This window comes from Canis lupus, chromosome 12 (assembly GCF_003254725.2).
Source record: "Canis lupus dingo isolate Sandy chromosome 12, ASM325472v2, whole genome shotgun sequence".
In the NCBI taxonomy this organism is placed as follows: Eukaryota; Metazoa; Chordata; class Mammalia; order Carnivora; family Canidae; genus Canis; species Canis lupus.
Window position 1 is genome coordinate 48,132,215 of NC_064254.1, and position 21,501 is coordinate 48,153,715.

The following is a 21,501-nucleotide window of genomic DNA, read 5'->3' on the forward strand; positions in this document are numbered from 1 at the left end:
CCACGTTCTCTGCGCCTCCCTACCCATCCACTATGGTCTGGGACACTCCCACCTCCTGCATCATCCCAAAAGTATGTGATGTCTCCAGGCATACAATTTCTACCTACATGTGGAATTTTCAAGAAATTTTCTACAGGAGTGTTTCGGTTGTCGTGTTGCTCAGCTAAGCTCCCCGCAGCCCGCATCTCCAATGTGTATCAGAGCACACGGTGTGTTTATAGTGGAGATCAAAACCACAGTGTTCCCCTGGCAGCTTTCCGAAGGGAGGAGAACTTCTACAGAAAACTATAAAGTTTCTTATTCCTTTAGATCCTGGAAGATAGTATTCGATAGCAGCAACAAGAATAATATCTTTCACTTGCCTTTCCCACTCTAAAAGACACCGCTAGAAGCACCAATTTACGCTAAGAGATCATGGGCTGGTATTTATTTTTAAAACGAACTGAAAGCCTCAGCAGTTACTGGAGGATTTCTCTTTGAAAACATCAGAAATCGGGCGGGAGTAGGTGGGAAGGGAGAAGGAGCTTCCCAGTCGAAGATGTGGCAGGCTCAGTGAAACTGCACCAAAAAATAAGACGTGATGAAGACGCCACTTCTCTCCTGCTTCCCTCAGAGTGTATCACGGCCAGGGCACTTTCTTAAGATTCGTCCTGCTGAGAGGTTTCCTCAGAAGCACTCATTTTCAGGACAAAAGGCAAGAACAGACAAGGCGCTTCTCATCAGGATTAAATACAAGATGCTTCATGGATGGCCTCTGAAGAAATTCTGAAGAAACGAGATGTTATTAGAGCTTCTATTATGACAAGAAGGCCAGAGTGACAAAAAAAAGTCACGCTCACAGATGGCTAAGCTGGGGGAGACACAGCAAATGCATCTTGACTGAGTCTCCATAGCAAGTAAAACAGGGCATTTGCACCTCCTGCCCTAGGTACCCTGTGCTATGGGCTGAGGCCCTCATCTGGAGAGGAGGCCGGTGGACACTATCCCGATACAGCGTGAGATCTAGGAGGCTGGCGATGGCAGGAGGGCCCTTGGATCCTGGGAGGAAGGGAGGGTGGGGGTTTCTGGCAGAAGCAGTAGCAGCACCATGAGCAAAAGTTCCTGGGTTCACAGAACACAGAGTTCTGGGAATAGCAGGGAGGCACACAGCTGTATCATGGGGCAGGCTCGATCCAAATCTGGATACAGGCTGAGACCAGCTCACGGCCGGCCTCTGACGTCATGTGCCAGGGAGCTCTTACTGGGGGGCAGTAGCAGGAGCGGATTTGCAGCCTTGAGAGGTCAGTCTGGTGGCAGTGCCCCGAAGGAAAAACACACTGTGCACCACTTCAAAGTTGTGAACATTGCTGACTGTGGGATTTGTTATCAAAGCCAAATTCTGTTTTTCTGTGTTGTATTTGGCTATTGCTTATTTTTGTACCTTAAACAGCTAAGGGTTTCATTCTCTTTGGGGATTTTTCAACATTCAGGCAATTCATCTTTCACCTGTACACCTTATATCTCAAGGGCACAACATAATCAACAACTGCAGAGTATACTATGGTCAACTCTGGCTTCGAAAATGACCTTTGGCTATGGAACCAGGGGCTGCTTCTTCCCAGGGGGGTTTCTTGTCCCTCTCCCCACTTATGAATGAGCTGCCTGGAATTTCACCTGTGCACTGATTCCCAACACTGGTCTATGAAAAAGTTTTCACCAGTTTGGGGTGAAATATAGAAGCAAAGGACCATGTAAAGAGTCATAAAACAAAATTTGTTTTCCGTAAAGACCTGTCCCTTCGAAATTATGTCCTACTTCCTTTTTTGGGTGTTAAGATTCTATTTTATGAAATAATGGCAACCTAATATTTTGTAAAGCCCTTCCATGGCAAAATAGTTGGCAACCCAGCTGCATGCACTTATTTTCTGAAACGTAAAATCCTCTTAGAAGGCCGGAAGTCCCCTGCTCTGAGTGCCCTCCACCACCACCCTGTCACACAGCGGTCACCTGATATCAGAGTCTGGTAGGAGGAGGGACACTTCTGGGTTAACCAAGGCTGACACCAACCTGCCAAAGCATCAGAGTTGACAGTTAACTATGCGACAATCAGAAAAATGTTGGCCCAGTGTGTAATTTAATCACTTATTTCTTCCTAATTATGTCTTTGGAATTTAGCATCTTAATGAGAATATTAAACTTCTTTTCATGGTCTCTGTGTCACTCACATTTAAATATTGTTAAATAAGTGGTTAAACAAGTCCCTAAAAACATATTTACTTTGCTGATCCCAACTTCATGTCCCTGTTTTGGAGAGAGGTGCTTGAAAGCCATTACCTGTTAGCACCAAAAAACAAATAGTTTGGGACCCCTGCCACGAAGCAGCCCCTGTGCTGGGACCGCAACAAAGCCTTCAGGAGTACTGAACAACAGGTTGGGCGTTGGAGTCAGAAAGACCCATGTTTGGGTCTCAGCTCACAACTTACTTGCTGTGTCACCTTGGGTTCATTATCTGAGTCTCTGGTTCCTCGGCTACAAATTTTTTTTTTTAAGATTTTATTTATTTATTCATGAGACACACACATGGAGAGACAGAGAGAGAGAGAGAGAGGCAGAAACCCAGGCAGAGGGAGAAGCAGGCTCCATGTACCGGGAGCCCGACGTGGGATTCGATCCCGGGTCTCCAGGATTGCGCCCTGGGCCAAAGGCAGGCGCTAAACCGCTGTGCCACCCAGGCTTAGAGATGGTACCTGCCTGCAACAGTGTAGTTGTGTTTAGGACAACCCTGGTACCTGGCAAATATTCAGCAATGGTAATACTGCCTTCATCGTGAATATGGGCTATTTACAAAGTATAAGCTTTCATAAGAATCACGTTAGATCTGAAAAGGCTCTTTTTGACCATCTGGCTCAATCTTAGCATTTTTAGAAGGGGATGGAGTGTAGAGAACCAGAATCAAGAAGAGGCAGGGCCTCGACTTGATTTCTGGGGTTAGCCCGAGGTTTTCTCCACAAGATTAGTCTTTGTCACCTGTAAGTATTTGATTCTTGACTCTCAAGGTCTTTTGGTTATAAAGGACTATACACATTGTTCCAAATGGCATCATTTAAAAATGAAAAATGGCAAATTCCATACTACAAAAAATCAGATAGGTCATTACTTCATTACTTTAGAGTATTTACTGCTGAAAAAATTAAATGTATTAAAAATGATGTAACAGAGTATCTACAGGGTACTAAGATGATGAGGTGGACAAATAGAAATACTACAAATATCATTTAGAGATGGGCTTTCTCCCCGCTCCCCTACACTCCAAAAAGAAAAGGTGCAAACTATACTTCCCATGTCACTTCAATTTCTTGGTTTCTGGGGAAGAAAAATAGAGGATGTTCCAAGTCTTTATGTTAATTCTAGAATGCAACAAAACCAGATGGATAACATTGGGTATGGATGACAGGCAGGATAATGTCAGCAAAAGAAAGGACACAAAATCGTTTGTTAAATAAAGGGACACAAAGGCATCACCAGCAAAACAAAGTAGATACGCTTTCTGTTATTTTAAATCAGTAGTTTTATTACAATACACACTGACACACAATTAGAGAAGGAATGTCCTGACATTTTCTGAGCATTTCACGGAAAGCAAATGTAACCATCCAGGCAGTCAAGTCATCCATATCTTTTCCAAATTCAAAGCAAAAGCTTTTATATTTGATAACTCAGGAAAGCAAAGTTTTCTTACTGTTGTCTATATAAAACTTCAGTGTCAGAAAATGGTTATTGTGAAGTGGACTGAGAAGGGAAGAGTTTCTGTCCTTCTTGCTGTCCCAATTCCTGCCTCTTGATTTCCCCCCTTGACTTTCTAGATGACTTTTTATGATACTGCAGATGATAGTGTGTTAAAGGGGCCAAATGGGATCTACTTATTAGGTCGGCTATTATACTTCACTGTAATTGAAAGGAAAGAACAAATTAAGAAAATTAAATCCTGGAAAATGCACAAAGGCAAGGAAAAAATATCTGGGTATATTAAAAATGAGATGCTCTTTTCACATAACTCATTTAAAAGGTTACAATTACCATAAACATTTTAACTCCACTGAAGATCACTGGCAAAAACTAGCTCTTATATCTGCAGAAGGACTGTGCATTATACAGGCTTGGAAGAAAACAACATACCATGTGAAACGAGTCACTAATCCTGGTGAAGCAGGCATCAGACTATTTGGAGTTGCATAGGTGTTTTTTCAGACCCACTCTGTACAAGACACTATGGAACCTTGACAAATTTCCACCTTTCAGCAGTCATTGTGGCAGTCAGGTATTTGAATCCCTTTAGTACCCAAACTCAAAAAAACACTCTAGGAATGAAATACTAAAATGACATTCTGGATACATTCACTACACATTACATAACTTGGAAAGAACAAAGGAAAAAGCCCAAGCATGACTCTAATATTTCATATAGAAAAGCGCTGCAGGAGAAAACTTTGTTTAAAAACATTAAAACTCAGGTGAATATAAATACATTTTTGGTTAATCTGTGCTATATCATATATAGAAATCCTGTCAGATATTCAGTCTGCTGGGTAACTCATTTGCATTTTTCATGTCTGATTGTTATTAGTAGAAGAATATACATTGATGCATATACTGACATATATATGCATATATATATAAAATTTAGATCATGAAAATTTGTTTTAAATACACATACTTAAAACCTGTACCTCTAAAAATAAATACATTTAGCCTCTAATAGGCTAATTCTCAGAGTTTCCTTCACAAACCAATCAGAACACAGCTTCTCAACAATGGCAAATAACCAATTAGCTGCTCTTTAAATCCATTATCTATCAGTAAATGTTTTAAAATTCAGATGTATAACAGAAATAGCATCCCCAGCACAGAACATAGATAGAATTCTGGCTTTGAAAATAAATGTCTTGGCTTCCTTGATGTTTAGTTCCTACAGATGTCTAGGCTTTGCCTCTGCATTTATCTAGCAGTGGGAGAGCATTTTCTAGTGACAGCATTCTATTCCATTGGTATTACCTTCTAATCAAAGGAGTTGGCTGGCATTTCCTTTGCTGTTTTGTTCAAGGGAACTAACACAACATCGTTTGTATTTGATATCATTCCCCATAATCACAGTGAGTTGTGTGTTTTAATGTAATTTACAATGTGCCAATACCACTGAGGTAAAGCAGAAGTACCCCTGTCTTTTTTAAAAGAAAAAAAAAAAAGTCTCCTGGGAGAACAACACATAAAAGGGACCTGGTGGTGTATATCTAAGTTCTATGAACTAACTCAAAACCACAGCCAGAATAGACACATTGGATATCTGATATTTTAGTTCAAAGAATAGAAACATGAAAATACTCAATATACTTCTTTAGAAAGTATGCAATTCACAAAAATGGGGCTTTACTTTTTTACTCTTACATTTCAAAAAAAAAAAACTTCTTAAAATGATATATGCCAGACCAAGTTGTTTAATATAGTACAATACTTAACAACCTTGTCATTTGTTTTTGAATACAAGAATCTCAGAAATGTAGGAAATCCATGATGTGATAGCAAGAATGTTTAATGCCATTGCCTATTTTTTTTTAAAGGAAAATTTACCATTGTTGAAATTCAACTTCTAAAAAATACAATGTTTTATGCGCTCACAGTTCCAGATTACTAACTTTATAAATTAAAGATAAAAGTTATCCATATACAAACAAGGCCTCTTTTTCATTGATTTCAATCTCAATTAAACCTTTGGATATTTTAATCTTCAGATTCACAAGGTAAGGCTGAGTTTATCAGATATAAATAAAATGTTTAAGGTCCACGATGTATTGTAGCACTGAGGAAACAAATGCATCAAATATTTACAGGCTGGCTACAATACTTCTCTTTTTAAAAAAAAAAAAAAATCAAATGTGTATCAACATCAAGCCACACTCTTTTTCGAATTTCTCTGGCTGCAAAAATGGGGCAACAGCATTTTTTCTCACTCATTTTTCCTCTCAATCCTTAAGTCAGAGGCAGGTCTTAGGTCAAAGGGCGAGGTCTTTTGGGAGGTGGTGGAGGCATGAGCTCTGTGTCAGGGTCCAGATGATGCTTTCGCTTCTGTCCTTGAGAAGCTGCTGCACATCTGTCGATGAACTCAAACAGCATCTCCTTGGTGACAGGGTTGGAGATGCTGTTGCACACAGCTGTGGACAAAGAGAGACACGTGTCTCAACGTGAGGGTTAATTAAGGCAGCTGACTCACCACAGGGAGATGTGAAAGGGGAAAGGTTTTCATCCCACTATGCTAAACACTTTCATTTCACCGATTGGGGTGACATGCTTCACACATTAAATGATTCTCCGCCTTCCCTGCCCCCCAAATGGAGCTTTTCTGGTGGCTACTCTTTCTTGTAGTGTTAATTTTAAGCCAAGACTTTAAGTATTTGAATTATAACCACACCTTCACTATGGTTTTTCACTTTCCCAAAACTGTTTTAATAGGATTTTCATGTACCATCGTGCATCATGCTATTGTCTATATTCAACTAAAACTTGTATAGAAAATGTGTGCTATCTTCCTTTAGTCTCATCTGTCAGAAGGAAACCACCTTGTCATCACAGCACCAGCCACCATTTCCACTGAGCAGGGAGGTTCCACTGTACCTGACAGATTGTACTATTTTACTTTAATAACTTGTTTGAGGTTAAGTATTACAACAAAATTATGAAGAAATATGGCATCTTTTCTTATGTGACCAAAATTTACCTACCACCAGTCCTTGGAATTGTATTCACGTATTTAGTTTTTTGGGGAAAAAAACCTGGCTTAATTATTTCTATTTTCAAAATTAACTCATCTTGTCTGAACACAGATGCTAGTTCCAACAGAACCCTTAAATGTACAATAGTAACTTTCATAAACTGCAAAACTGAAACTGGCAATTTCTGTATTTTCTCATAAGCTTATCATATAATCAGCATCATCACTGACTGAGCAGTCTAAAAGCACACAATTCTATTAACCTTTAATGTTAGTTTTTATCTGTTTCTGTTCTCAACTTCACTAAGAATGCAATCCAGAGCAATAACTGCTACTAGTTTACCTTATAAACTTAATTAATTTATGTTGTTCTCCATGAAAGAAACTTTCTATTCTGAATTCCCAAAGCATTTATATTGTACCCAAAGAACACTCAGAAGGATAGCATAGCAGGTTTTAGGAGGTTTTTTTTTTTTTTTTTTTTAGTGGTTTTCATTTACTTTGTTCTTCATTGTTTGTAAAGCTATTTTAGGAGCTGGAAATTACATTTTCCCTTGCTAATTTTGTCTTTTACCATCTGGCAAACAATGGTTTTTATAGTTCTGAATAGATCTGAAATTATCATGGCTTTTGTTGTTGTTGTTGTTGTTCAACAAATTCAACTTGTATACAGCCCATTCATTATCCTGCCCTTTATACTTCTCTTTTGGGCACATGGGCATAAGTGCACAGTCCTACAGAGGGGAATCCATAAGCCAAATGGAGCTGACAGTCATAGCCTCTTTCCCAACCAGCAAGGACAGGGGTCTGAATGACCCCATGCCCCATCAAGCAGAACACATTTTGATTCTGAAACCTTAATATGCACATGCGTGCACGCTCCTGTGCGCTCGCTCGCTCGCTCCTCTCTCTCTCTCTCAATGTAACAAATACCGGTAGGCTGTCATACTCACCCATGGCAGTGTTGTATGCATTAGGAAAACTTTTGTCTGTTCTCTGTCTCATGAAGACCCAGCTGTTATTCTCAAATTTGCATTCTATAATTTTGTTGTCATACTGTTTTAGCTCTTTTGTCACCTGTTTTAAAAGAGAATTGAAGAAAATATTTAAATCATTTGAAAGGCTTTTTGCTTCCACTATGTGACAGACACATTAGGGAATGCCAAAAACACCTCAGTAACTCTTCATGCAGAGCTTTTTGTCATCTGAAGTGTCTAATCAAGCCTAAGGATATGGTGTGCACTCCCTTGTACACATGCTCATTAATCCGACATTTTACAAATAGTCGTGAAAACAGCTGTCAATATATAGCAATTAAAAGAGGCTAAGCACAAACCAGCCACTTCTGGGCCAAATGCAAATATGTTACCATAGGGACCAAGGCCTTCAGTATCTCTGTGTCCCTATGGATTTCAGAAATTGAGTATGCTGCTTAGGTTCATCAGCTTTCAGAAGGGTCTCACCATCTAAATTCCTAAGTCAAAACCTAAAGAAGTTCCCTTCACTAGTTAGTTAAAAGAAAAAGTTACACACAAAAGGAAATATCAGGATCAGATTCAGGTAATGTGCACCCTACACAGCTTGCTTTTCAAGAAGTAACAACTAATCCAAACTCTAATCTTTAGGTTAGTTACCCTTTCCATCTCCAAACTACTATGAAATACAGATGAAGCTACTTCAGATTTTAGTCTGGCAGGTTTTTTGGCTACTTCACCTCCGATGATTGAATATGAATTACAACTTACTCTATCAAAGCTAACAAGTATCCATGGAAACTATGAAACCTTTTAAGATATTTCATCAGGCTGTGAGGATAGTTTTCATAAATAGGAACCTAAGCTTATCTTTGCAGTTTTCAAATCAAATGCCAGTCATGGTAATATTTTAATTCTGTCCTCATCTTTCACAGCTAACAACTTTCCCTCACAATATGGTAGATTGCAATCATTTAAACTTCATTAGCATTATTTGAAATGCTCTCATTTTTCTACCCACAGATTCAATACCACCTAGGAATATGAAGGGAAGCAAATTTTTTAAAGATGCTTTCAATTCACAGATTAGGCAGTACGTATCTTTATAAAAACTATCAAATTGTATTCCTTGTCCCTTAATGAGTATTACACTTGATTGGATTATTTGCATTTTCAAAAAATCCAACAGGACCAATAGATTCATCGGCTCTGGAAAAGACCTGCCCAAAAAACTGACGTTGCACTTAGCAAACTTGCCAAAATTATTCTCAAACATTCATTATTTTAATCTCAATTCCCCTCCCTTTCTTCCTAAGGATCCACCTCCTTTTACTTTTAGACATCGATAGCCAAGTGTTAGGCAACTCACTCAGGTAGGTAACCACATTTACCACATGTAGGCTCTAACAGAGGTAGTTTCTAAACCTTCCAGAGCCTCCATTTTCTAATTTCTAAAATGGGCAAAGGAGTTCCTAACTTACTAGGACACTGGAAGAATAACAAATAATAAATAATAAATAGCACATAGTGGCCAACCAGTAAAATTCTTAAATATAAAATTAGGAAATAACACATTGCTTTCAAAAACAAAAAATGCTTTAAAGTAAATTCACTAAAGAAATCAAGATGACATGGAAAGATACACTTTGAAAATAGGCGTCAAGAAAATTATATCGTATGTACTATACAAGACAGGCTTGTACCAACAATGTGGAGTCGGTTGGTACGTTTGCTGACCAGCAATTATAGTAAGTCCTTATCATATAGCTCATCATTCTTGTGTTCCTGGTTCCAGAATTGCTGTAAATTATGTGCTCCTCAATATGACTACAGCAATTAAGCAGTATTATTAAGTATCTGTGCATTTATTTGAGCATGCATTAACAACAACTGAGAAACGGCTTTAAGAAAAATGCATGCACCTGCCACTATACTAACCTAAATGTATGTCCATATTAAAGAACAATTCATTGTTCTTTATTGATCACATCAGTTATATTCCCAAGTTAGACACACTGCGAGGTACTCATTTGGTTCAGTAGTAAAATATATTTGACAAAAATAATACCTTTCATACGTGCACAAACTAAAGACAGTTGTCACTAATGGTCAGATCAAGAGAATGACTGTCATACATGGGAGAAGTTTAATTTTAGTATCCAAATTCTAATTTGTTATTATGACAATAACCACTCACAGCCAATTTAGTATTATTATTTACTAAAACAAGACCTTGTTAGGCCTTCTATAATCAACTCTGTTACTCTAGTTTGAGCTATTAAGAGCTTGAAAATAATAGGAATAAAATATTTATAAATCAGGATCTCATATCTGTACTCATAATTATATTGAGTTAATGAGTTTTTTTTAAAAAGCAATATACAATGTATTTTATATTGAAAAATATTTTGTTCATGTATCCACCTTGTTGAGTACCACATTTGTTATACTATTTGAATATACCAATAAAATTAGGTTAAAAGACAGTCCAATGAAGTTGGATCTAGTATCTCTGGAGGTTTTTTGTTTTTGTTTTTCAAGAGAGGGAGAAAGAGAGACAGAGAGAAGGGGCCGGGAAGGGGCAGAAGGAAAGAGAGACTCTTAAGCAGGTTCCATACTGGGTGTGGAGCCCGACTCGGGGCTCGATCTCACAACCCTGAGATCATGATCTGAGTGGAAATCAAGAGTCAGAAGCTTAACAGACTGAGCTGTCCAGGTGCCCCCAATATCTCTGGAGATTTTAAATTAGCCGCTCAACAATAATACCTCCAATAAAGAGCCCATGGTAGAGTCAAACACAATCACAGGTACTCCACTCTGTACTATTCTTACAGAATACTTTTTGTAACGTAAGTGCTAGGCAATTAATTACCTACACTACCAAGTCCCAAAAGGAAACCATCAGTGTTGGCTGAACTGACCTATACAGAGCAGGCAAAGTTGCATTTCTAATTCTAGTGGTGGAATGAAACTCTAAAGCTTACTGTCCCTGTTTCGAGGAAGTTGTTTTGCTATCAAGGGCTCATCTTAGGGCACCTGGATGGCTCAGGTAAGTAACTGAATCTTGATTTCAGCTCAGTTCATGATCTTAGCTTAGGTCATGATCTCAGGGTCATGAGATTGAGCCCCACATTGGGCTCCACACTCAATGGCATATCTGCTTGTCCTCCTGTTTCCCCCTCTACTTGTGCTCTCTCACTCTCAAATAAAGAAATACATAAACAAAATCTTAAAAAGAGAGAGAGTGTGCTCCTCTTTCTTTTATAGAGAGACTGCACAAAGGCTTGAGGGGAGGGGGATTTTTCTGAATTAATTTGCTCTGGAGACACTAATAATAACTAATATCCTTAGACTGAGAAAGCTATCAGTGAGTTGTTTGATTTTAACTTTTAATTTTGAAAGAATTCCAGATATACGAAGAAGCTGTGTATAGATGGTGTAGAGAGTTCTACTATTCCTATCACCCAGCTTCCCCTAATGTTCGTATTTTACATATCATGCTACATTTATCAACTCAAATTCACATTGGCTCAACACAATTAACCGAAATGCATGCAGACTATTCAGACTTCAGTTTTTCCACTAATGTCTTTATCTGTTCCAGGATCCCAGCCAGGAAACCAGACTGCATTTAGTCATCACGTCTCCCTAGTCTCCTATGATCTATGACAGTTTCTCAGACCATTCTTGACACTTTTGAAGAGTACTAATCAAGTATTTGTAGAATAGTCCTCAATTTGGAATTTTCTGATGGTTTCTCATGATTAGACTGGGGTTATGGATTTAGGGGACAAATGTCAAAAGATTAAGTGCCTCTTTTGTTGTGTAACATCTGGGGGTGTGTGGTATCAACAGGACTTATCACTGGTGATGCTAACTAACTCTGACCACTTCATTAAGATGGTACATGCCACATTTCACTACTGTAAAGTTACTATTTTTCTCCTCTCCATACTCTACTGGTAGTTATTAGTCACAATGAACAAACAGCTCCATTCAAGGATAAGGGAAGTAAGCTACACTTCCTGGGAAGGAGAGTATCAAAAAAGTTGTGGACATTTATTAGAATCACCAGAGAAATTACTAAGTTTCTTGAGAGAGGTATTTTGAGACTATACAAATATCCTGTTTCTCCTTAAGGTTTTGCTCATTAATTTTAGCATCCATCTGTGAATCTTGCCCACAGCAATTACTCCTGTGGTGTTCTAATGGGGTTTTCTCTTTTCTCCATTCCTTCTACACTTATTATCTGGACTTTTTCTGTAAGGAACAACTTGGACCATTTCCTTCATATACTTAGTTGTATCAGTATAAACTCATGGATATTTTATTCTTTGGTTTATAATAAAATACTACTGTCATTCATTTTGTTGATCAAATTGTTCCAGTTTTGGCACTGGGAATTCTCTCAGGTTGGCTCCTGTGTCCTTTTAATTTGCTTCCATTTTTACTTACTTATTTTCAGCATTTACTTTCTGGCAATTCAAGATACTACTACAGGCTCATCTTTGTATTTTCTCTGCCCCAGCCCTAGAATCAGCCATGAAGTCCTCTACTAGGATTTTATAAGAACAGAATCACTCCTCAACAGTCCAGGCTATGCTAAGAAAGTACTGTCACCACCTGTTCAGGTCAGAATTTAAAATTATTATTGAGGGAAAGAGAAAGAGAAAATAACAATGAGACTCTACAGATGAATAGATGTTTCACTTAGAAGTTTCCACTCCATCTTTTGTTAACTGCTCTCTGGAGCTAAACTTAAAATTGGCCATTTTTTCTTTTTGAAGTTATAATTGTACTCTGATAATTCAAGTTCTACCTCTATACAGTGACAGAAGGTAAATTTTAAAAACATAACTAGATGAAACAAAAATTTTTCATGTAAATAACTTCAATTTCTAGTACCTATAAAGGTATAGAAAATAAAATAACACAATAGAAATGAAATGGAACTAGAAACGTTTTCCTAATGGTATCAGAACAATACAAATAGCTTAAATCTGAATTATTAATCTTTTAAAAATACTACTTTATAGTAGGGCCTTGATATATTACTATTAGAAAGTGCATCCACTATTAAAGAAAGTAAAACACTTGACAAGTTACCCTCTTAAAAAAATGTTACACCCACCACTACTATTATGTATAAATAACATATTTTGCATTTGCTAGGTTGGAAACAGAGCAGCAGGAAGTCTTTTTCCCTTGTGAATGATGGGGTCTTCAAGCCCTCCAATGAAAGCAGCCAAAAAAAAGAAGGCAGCCCAGAACTCTTATTTGTCATTTGTCATAAAGGTCATTACAATCACAACTTCAGGGTATGAAATTCTCACTAAACCATAGATTATTACCTTCCAATAAAGTCAGAGTTAGTCACAGTTCTTACTCAAAATATAATAAATATTCATATAGAATAACAGACATAAAGATAAAACAATGATATGTAGGCAATGGTTATTGGTAGACGGTGAAATCAGGAATGACTTTTACCTGTATCATGCTGTATTTTTAAACTTTCTATATTACATGTGCTTAACTTTCATAATTTTTAATAATGAAAATTTCCTTTAAAAACTATTACATAAAAGATAATAGATAATAAACCAAACTTCAGCTTGGTTTTCATGAGAGATAGAAAAATAAAAAGAGATAAACATTTATAGAAAACAAAGTCTTGGAATAAGATCCCAAGACCACAGTTCCCAAACTGTGCAATGAGGTACCCTGGTGTGCTGCAACAAACTCAGAGAGGTACTGTGGGATATTTTCATTTTTTTTTTGATCCTGGCACACCGGGATCATGCCCTGGGCCGAAGGCAGGCGCTAAACCACTGAGCCACCCAGGGATCCAAATTTTTAAGGAAACAGTGGCAAATGTTAAACACCATACAAACTATTAATTGGAAGAAGTTCACAGTTTCAATATAAGATTCCTTGAGATGACTTTGCAAAGCTGAGTTTGGGGGCAATTACTGCGATAAATACCAAGTACCACAAAAATCAGAATAGTAAATGAAGTTGGTGGTGTATAATCTGACTCCAAGGTTTGAGAAGTTATGTAATCCTTAACATGTGCTAAATTGTTAAAATCTAGATACTCATTAAATTTTTTGGTTCCATCCTCTCAATCAATGGAGGTGTTAGGTATTTCTTTTGCCTTAGAGATGTTGTGTATGAGGCAAAATGAACCAAGAAAGTTTCATAGCCTCTGTCCTAAGACCTTTTCATTCATTCATCCTTCCCCAGATCCTAATATGTAAACCCACATGTAGGTTTTTATCTAGCTCTTAGGGGAAACCAATCCGAGTAGTAAACAACTTTGCCGGAGGTGCAGAATATAGATCATGGTAGAGAATGAGAATTTCTATCAAGTTAATCTCATTGGTTTGGCTCTAGATCACTAAAATATATATTCCTCATTCATCTCCCCACTGTTATTACAGTACTGAGTCCCAGGTAGATCCTCAGAGAGGATGTTTACCGAATTCAAGAGAATCATGAGCCTCAGTTTATCAAACCAGTTTGTAGTGTTTGATGGCTGGTTAACTAAAGTAAGCTAATACTATCTCTAGCCTTTCTCTGCTTCCTTCCTCCTTTCTACCTTTTCTTTCTTTCCTCCAAAACAAAACAAAACAAAACAAAACAAAACAAAACAAAACGTTTTATGGCTTAAATATCTTCAGTTTGTCATCTGAATAAACAATGCATTTGTACTCTCTGTTTCTGGGTGCCTAACATGGAGGCGGTGACATTACTAGTCTGCTATCATAGTGTTAAAAGCAGCATTTCTGTCTTGGCAGTAAAGAACAAGTAGAGAAAATGAAAGATAAAAGATTTGTCTCCTCCCACCCTGCCCACTGGTCAAGCAATACCAATCATTTCTAGAACTATATGACTCATTTTATATAAATGAATATTAACAATTTATTCATTGAGCACTTAGTATGTATCAAACAAATATAAATTTGTTTGTATTATAAATTATTATAATTATTATAAATTAAATTATAAATTTGTGACCCATACACATTATCTGATTTATTTTGCACCACAATCTTATGATAGGAATTCTATTATTGCCCTTCAACAGGTATGGAGTCTAAAGTTCAAAGTGGTTAAATATCCCACCCAAAGTCACAGACCTAGAAAATGGAACAGCCAGGTCTCAATATAGGTTTCCCTGTCTAATGCCACAATGCCATTTCATATCCCACCAGCTATCACAAAGCCTGGCACTCTGTGGACAATAAATGCAGAATGAAACAAATAAGGTTATTTTCCTGCTCAGACTTTGGCTGAAATGGAGTATAGAAACCTCTTCACATGTAAGTGTAAGGTAAGTCAGTCATATGAAAACACAAAGACATTGGACCTAATGCAGCCACGGCAAAGCGTTGAAGATCCTTCCTTCCCACCATCTGACAAATATTATTGACCAGCCATGTGTCAGGCACAAGGTTGTAGACTGGTGATACAGACACAGTTCCAGTCCTTTGGAATGTATAGTCTAGTAAACAGTCAAATAACAAATTATGTAAGAGCTATGAAGAAAACAGATATGCAATAGAAACTAAGGCCAGGAGAAAGGTATCTGGTTTTAGGTGGGGTAGTTTGGGGAGATGATACTTGAGTTGAGATTTATAATATGATGAGAGGTCAGTTATAGAATGAAGGAAGGAGATGGAAAGAAGGAGAAAGACAGAGAGGGAAACAAATAAGAGCAGGCAAGGGGAAATGGGAGTCATACACACTTCAGGGAGTGATTAACAGTATGTCCAAAGGTCTGAGGTGAAAAAAAACTTAAGATCTTGGCATGCTGAAGGAACTGAAAATAAAGAATGTTCTCTACATGCCTTTAAAGAGGGTTCCACATAAGTCTGACTCATTCCCAAACTCTTCCTCTCATATGGTATGCCCTATATATACCTTTTTATATCATATATATAGAGAGAGGGTCCAGCTGCCTACTTGACATCTTTATTTGAAATTCCTATAGATTTCTCAAACCTGACATATTCAAAACTCAACTCTATCTTCCCCCAAATGTACTTCTTCTCTATCTCAATATATGGGAACTCCACTCAACCAGTTCCTCATGACAGAAACCTTAGTGCCCTCCTGATCCCTTTCCCCTTTTATTTTCTCTCCTATTCAATTTATTACCAGGGTCTACCAATTCTACCTCCAAAATATATTCTGCACATGTCCATTTGTCCCCTCTCTATCTCTCAGATTCCTACAAAAGACTATTCTTCTACATTTCCCCCACCCCATCAATTCTTTACAGCGCAGCCAGATTGGTCTTTGAAAAATGCAAATCCAACCAAATCATTTCCTTGCTTAAAATACAAATAAAAGATATACAGGTTGGGAAGGGAGAAATAAGATGGTCTCTATTCACAAAAGACATGTTACTCATAAAAAAAGAACTAATAAGTAACTTTCACAAGGTTGCAGATACAAGGTTACTATACTAAAACCAATTTTATTCCTCTATATTAGCAATGAATGGCTAGAAGTTTAAAATTTAAATGGCATCATTTACAATAGCTTTCAAAAACATGAAATACTTAAGTATGAATTAAAAAAAACCATGCAGGATCTGAATGCTGACAATTAAAAAACATCAATAAAAGAAAAAAAAATCAAGGAGGACCTAAACAAATACCATGCTCATGAATTGGAAGATTTAATATTGCTAAGATGTCAGTTCTTCCTAAATGATCTACAGATTCAACATAATCACAAGCAAAATGCCAAAAGAATTTTTTACAGATATCAACAACCTGATCTAAAATGTATATGGAAAGCCAAAGAAATTAGAATAGCCCAAACAAAAAGACAATGTTGGAGAATTGACACTGATTTCAAGACTTAATACAAGCTATAGTAATCAAGACAATGTGGTTGGTGAGTGGAGAGACACATAGATAAGTGGAACAGAAGAGTGTCCAGAAGTAGATCTGTAATTACAAGGTCAATTGATATTTGCCAAAATTGCAAATTTGCAGTGAAGAAAGGATGGTCTTTTTAGCAAATGGTGCTGGAGCAAATTGCACACCTGTTTCCAAATTATGTACCTCAACACAAATATTTTACTTTATACAAAAATTAACTCAAAATGGAAAATATACCTAAACATGAAACCTAAAACTATAAAATTTTTACAGAAAACACAGAAAGAAATCTTTGTGACATACATTAGGCAAAGTTTCTAAAATCAACACCAAAGGGATGCTTGGGTGGATCGGCAGTTGAGCGTCTGCCTTTGGCTCAGTGCAGGATCCTGGGTCCCAGGATGGAGTCTCATGTTAGGCTCCCTATGAGGAGTCTGTTTCTCCCTCTATGTCTCTCTCTCTCTCTCTCTCTCTCTCTGTGTGTGTGTGTGTGTCTCATGAATAAATTAAAATCTTAGGAAAAAAAACCCCACCAAAAACATGATTCATAAAACAAAAAGTTGATAAATTTTAAAATTTATGCTCTGTTAAATATATTGCTAAGTGAATGAAAAGGCAAGACACAGATTATTTGCAAATCACATCTGACAAAGGATTTGTATCAAGGATACACAAAGAACTTTTAAAACTCAGTCATAAAACACAATTAAAAATGGGCAAACACAGGGTGCCTGGGTAGCGCAGTTGGTTAAACATCCAACTCTTGACTTCAGCTCAGGTCATGATCTCAGGGTCCTGAAATTGAGCCCCGCATCATGGTCCATGCTGAGCATGGAACCTGGCTAAGATTTTCTCTCTACCTTTCCCTTTGCCCCCCACCCCACGTGCATGCTAATTCATAAATAAAAAAAGGCAAACAACCTGAACAGATACTTCACCAAAGAAGACATGGATGGCAATTAAGCACATGAAAATATGCAATTAAAATCACAATGAGATACCACTGCACACCTATTAGAATGTCTAAAATAAATAAAATTGATAAATACGAATAATATCAAATGCTGAGAAAAATGTAAAGCAACTAAAATCTTATATCAAATGGTATAACCACTTTAGAAGACAGTTTGGCAGTTTGTTTATCAAGTAAGATATATACTTACCACAAGAACCAGCTAGGGATTTACTCAAGAAAAATGAAAACACATTCACAGAAAAACCTGAATACTAATGTGTATAGTAGTTTTATTCATAATCATCCCAAGCTAGAAACAACTCAAGTGCTCTTCAATCGCTGAAAAGATAAAGAAGTTTTAGTATAGCCATACAAAGGAATACTACTCACAGCAGTAAGGACTAAAGCAATAATAGATGAATTTCAAATGCAGTATACTAAGTTAAAGAAACTAGACTTAAAAAGCTGTAGAGTATGTGACTCCCTGTGCATGACACCCTGGAAAAGGCAAGATTACAGGAACAGAAAACAGATCAGTGGTTGCAAAGTTTGAGAATGAGAGGTGTAACTAATTGCATAGGGCTGTCCTGCAGAATTTTGGGGGAGGTGATGGGCTCATGCTATCAGTACTCCTCCCTGATTTGTGGCACATATGTTCTAAGACCTCCAGCAGATGCCTGAAAATGTAGATTGTACTGAACCCTAAATATACTCTGTTTTTTCCTACACATACATATCTATGATAAAGTTTAATTTTCAAATTAGGCAGAGTAAAAGATGAACAACAGTAACTAATCATAAAATAGGACAATGATAACAATATACTGTACTAAAAGTTATATGAATGAGGCTGCTCTCTCTCAAAATATCTTATTGTTCCATACTCACCCTCCTTGTGATGAAGAAATGATAAAATACTTATATGAGATGAGGTGCCTGAGGTAGGCATTGTGACAGCCTAATTGACCTTAAGCTAATATTGACCTTCTGTGCACACAGCAGAGATCAGATGGAGGATCATCTGCTACCTGACCATTGTTGAGTGTGCAGGTAACTTAAAACCACAGAAAGGAAAACCACAAATAAGGGGGAACTAGCATATCTTGATTCCAGTTGTGGCTATACACCTCTATGCATTTATCTAATCTCTCAGAATTATACACCAAAGGAGTGAGCTTGATGTATGTTAAATTTTAAAAGCTGAATTTAAAAAGACACAAGAACGATATGAATTTTGTAAAAAGTAAATCCAACCACATCATCCTTTGTGGATGCCTTCCCATTACAAAGTACTGAATGATACAGCCCTTGCTTATCTTTCTAGCTCATATGAACTGTCTCAGAGCACCCTACACCTTCCCTTTAGAATATTTATCATTACTAGTAAATAAAATTTGTTGATTATCCATTTAATATCTGTCAACCAGAATGGTTAATAATTATTAAACACTAAGTGTTGATAACTGTTCTAAGTGCTTTACATGGATTAATCTATTTAATCCTCATAACAGCTGTAGGAAGTATCTTCATTTTTCTAGATACAGAAACAGGCACAGAGGTTTAAGTAACAAAGCTTTCCAGGATTCCTTTCTTACCTGTCTGTACCTCCAGTCAGTGGAGACTTATATTGAGATATTCTGACCACAGTACCTGTAACCTGCCTTTGCTATGTCCACTAAGCCATTTAGAGTCATTCTTTTACTCCTTGGCACGCACATTGCATTCTATTTTTATGAATGCTTTCTCAGCAGCTATATTTCTTCTTCTTTGAGAAAGAAATCCTGGAGGTACTGATAAAGGTATTACACAGAGTGATAGTAACACTGCTTAGAATCCAAGGGTTCTATCTTTTTTTCTCTATTTAGTTAGGGTCTCATAGCTAGTAAATGACAGAGAATTGTACTGTATCCCTACTTATCCCTACTAGGTTTTCTAATAGAGAATCTAATTTAATCTGTGTATGTATCTAATAAGACATGTAGAAACTGAAGCCCAGAGAATTTAAGTAATTTGCATAAGGATAGAGCTCACTTGTTTTGGTATCAAAATTCAAATTCTAGGTCTTTGTGAGTCAAAAACATGGGCCCTCCTTATCCTTAAGAATCTAGGTTCTAGGTTGAAAATGTGTTAAAGGAGGCAAAGACAGATCCCACTTGTGGACAATTTTACTTCTTATGTTAGAAAATGTAATTTAAGTAACTATTTCCAAGGATTACACTCCACTTGGAGAGTCTGGGAATGGGAGACAAAGTGATGTGAGATGGATGAAGGGCTTAACATATTGGCTTGAACCAAGCACAGTATCTAACAAGTTTCTTCTTCTTTACTTTCTCCCAATGCCCACTATTCTGACCTGTATCATCTCTGCTGTTTGCTATTCTAGTTGTAGCACAAACCACAAATCATAGCAAATTGCAGAATTTCTCAATCATTAAGGATTTACAATAGGTTAATTTTAAAATGGACTGCATTTCACAGCTGCAAAGCTTTTGTCTGATTTGTAGACCAAATGAGAAGCCATTAGTGGATTGAAGACCTTTCTGTGGGCACAACTAGCAAAAAGAAAAGGTCATGTGGACAAAATAGGCAGCTCTGCCAGGTAAGGTGGGGTAATGGCTTAATAAGTAGAGTGCCAAACTTGATGACACAAAGCATTGCTCCCTGTTTAGTACTGAGCATGATAAGAATTAGAAGCAGATCATGGATTCAGTGCATGCTTGGGATAATAAAAACAAAACACAACCAAGGAAAGCTTTAGTATCTACCATTTTGGGAAGAAGGGTAAAACCAATATGCATGTTAAACACTTTTTTTCTTTCTAAACAGTTAAAAGTATGATGAAAGACTTATCTGATGTTGCCTATTTTTAAAGATGTGTGTCCCATAGCCAATGCAAATAATTCATAAAATGTATTTGTCAGATTGAATTTGATGAATGGCCAAGGGGCTGAGGGAGAGGAAGAGAGAGAATCTTAATTAAGCAGGGTCCATGCCCAGTGTGGAACCTGATGCAGGCCTTGATCTCACAACCCTGGATTCATGACCTGAGCTGAAATCAAGAGTCAGATGCGGAACCTACTAAGCTGCCGAGGTGCCCCTACCTCACACTCATTTTAAACTCAACTATTTAACAATGCTCTTTTTATAGTTTAGAAACCTCAAGAGAACTGTCCTCCACGTGGATCGGTGTGGCATATGGCAATAAGCCAAAATGCTACAATAAATAAAAATTTCCTTTCCGTTCTGCCCTCATTTAGAATGACAACAAAAATGTCTTGTTCTATTTTTTTTTTTTGTCTTGTTCTTTCCTTTTGGCTATCTTTAAGAGTAAATACATTCCTTTTAGAGGAAATACATTCCTTTAAAAAGACTCAGTTTGCTCCAGCGGCATGAATGGGCACCAAAGCCCACAGACCCACACACCTCTGAATCATTAACTTAGGTACACACAATGCCTTAGTTTAGTGGTAATGCTCTTGTGGATAACTAACTAGGACCCATCTGAACAAACAAAGCTTTCCAGGATTCCTTTCTTACCTGTCTGTACCTCCAGTCAGTGGAGACTTATATTGAGATATTCTGACCACAGTACCTGTAACCTGCCTTTGCTATGTCCACTAAGCCATTTAGAGTCATTCTTTTACTCCTTGGCACGCACATTGCATTCTATTTTTATGAATGCTTTCTCAGCAGCTATATTTCTTCTTCTTTGAGAAAGAAATCCTGGAGGTACTGATAAAGGTATTACACAGAGTGATAGTAACACTGCTTAGAATCCAAGGGTTCTATCTTTTTTTCTCTATATACCCTATGAAGGCTATTCGCAATAGATTTATTTAAATCTGTCTCATCGGCTTCATTAATTGCGCAATCGAAAGCTACTCAGAAGATGTTGGAAGCTTGAAAATTATTACAATAAATTATCTGCCTCAA

At 37.3% G+C, this 21,501-nt stretch overlaps 1 protein-coding gene and 1 long non-coding RNA gene across 6 annotated transcripts in view; one reads left to right on the top strand and one right to left on the bottom strand.

The window, feature by feature from the left end:
- LOC112658546 (uncharacterized) overlaps positions 1–12,903 on the top strand; it is a 33,840-nt gene extending 20,937 nt beyond the window's left edge. Inside the window, exons 5-6 of the long non-coding RNA XR_007401297.1 lie at positions 12,245–12,347; positions 12,889–12,903. This is a non-coding gene — a long non-coding RNA (uncharacterized LOC112658546). The remainder of the gene's footprint in view (positions 1–12,244; positions 12,348–12,888) is intronic.
- RNGTT (RNA guanylyltransferase and 5'-phosphatase) overlaps positions 3,524–21,501 on the bottom strand; it is a 362,295-nt gene continuing 344,317 nt past the window's right edge. For 3 of the 5 annotated variants that reach the window (XM_025444846.3, XM_049092354.1, XM_025444843.3), the window contains 2 exons: positions 7,696–7,819; positions 3,524–6,185 (listed from right to left, as the gene is read on the bottom strand). In XM_025444846.3, the coding sequence (XP_025300631.1) occupies positions 6,022–6,185; positions 7,696–7,819 (288 nt within the window). In that variant the 3' untranslated portion in view covers positions 3,524–6,021. Of the gene's footprint in view, positions 6,186–7,689; positions 7,820–21,501 lie in introns of those variants that run through there. The other 2 variants (XM_025444848.3, XR_007401296.1) reach the window with 2 other exon arrangements.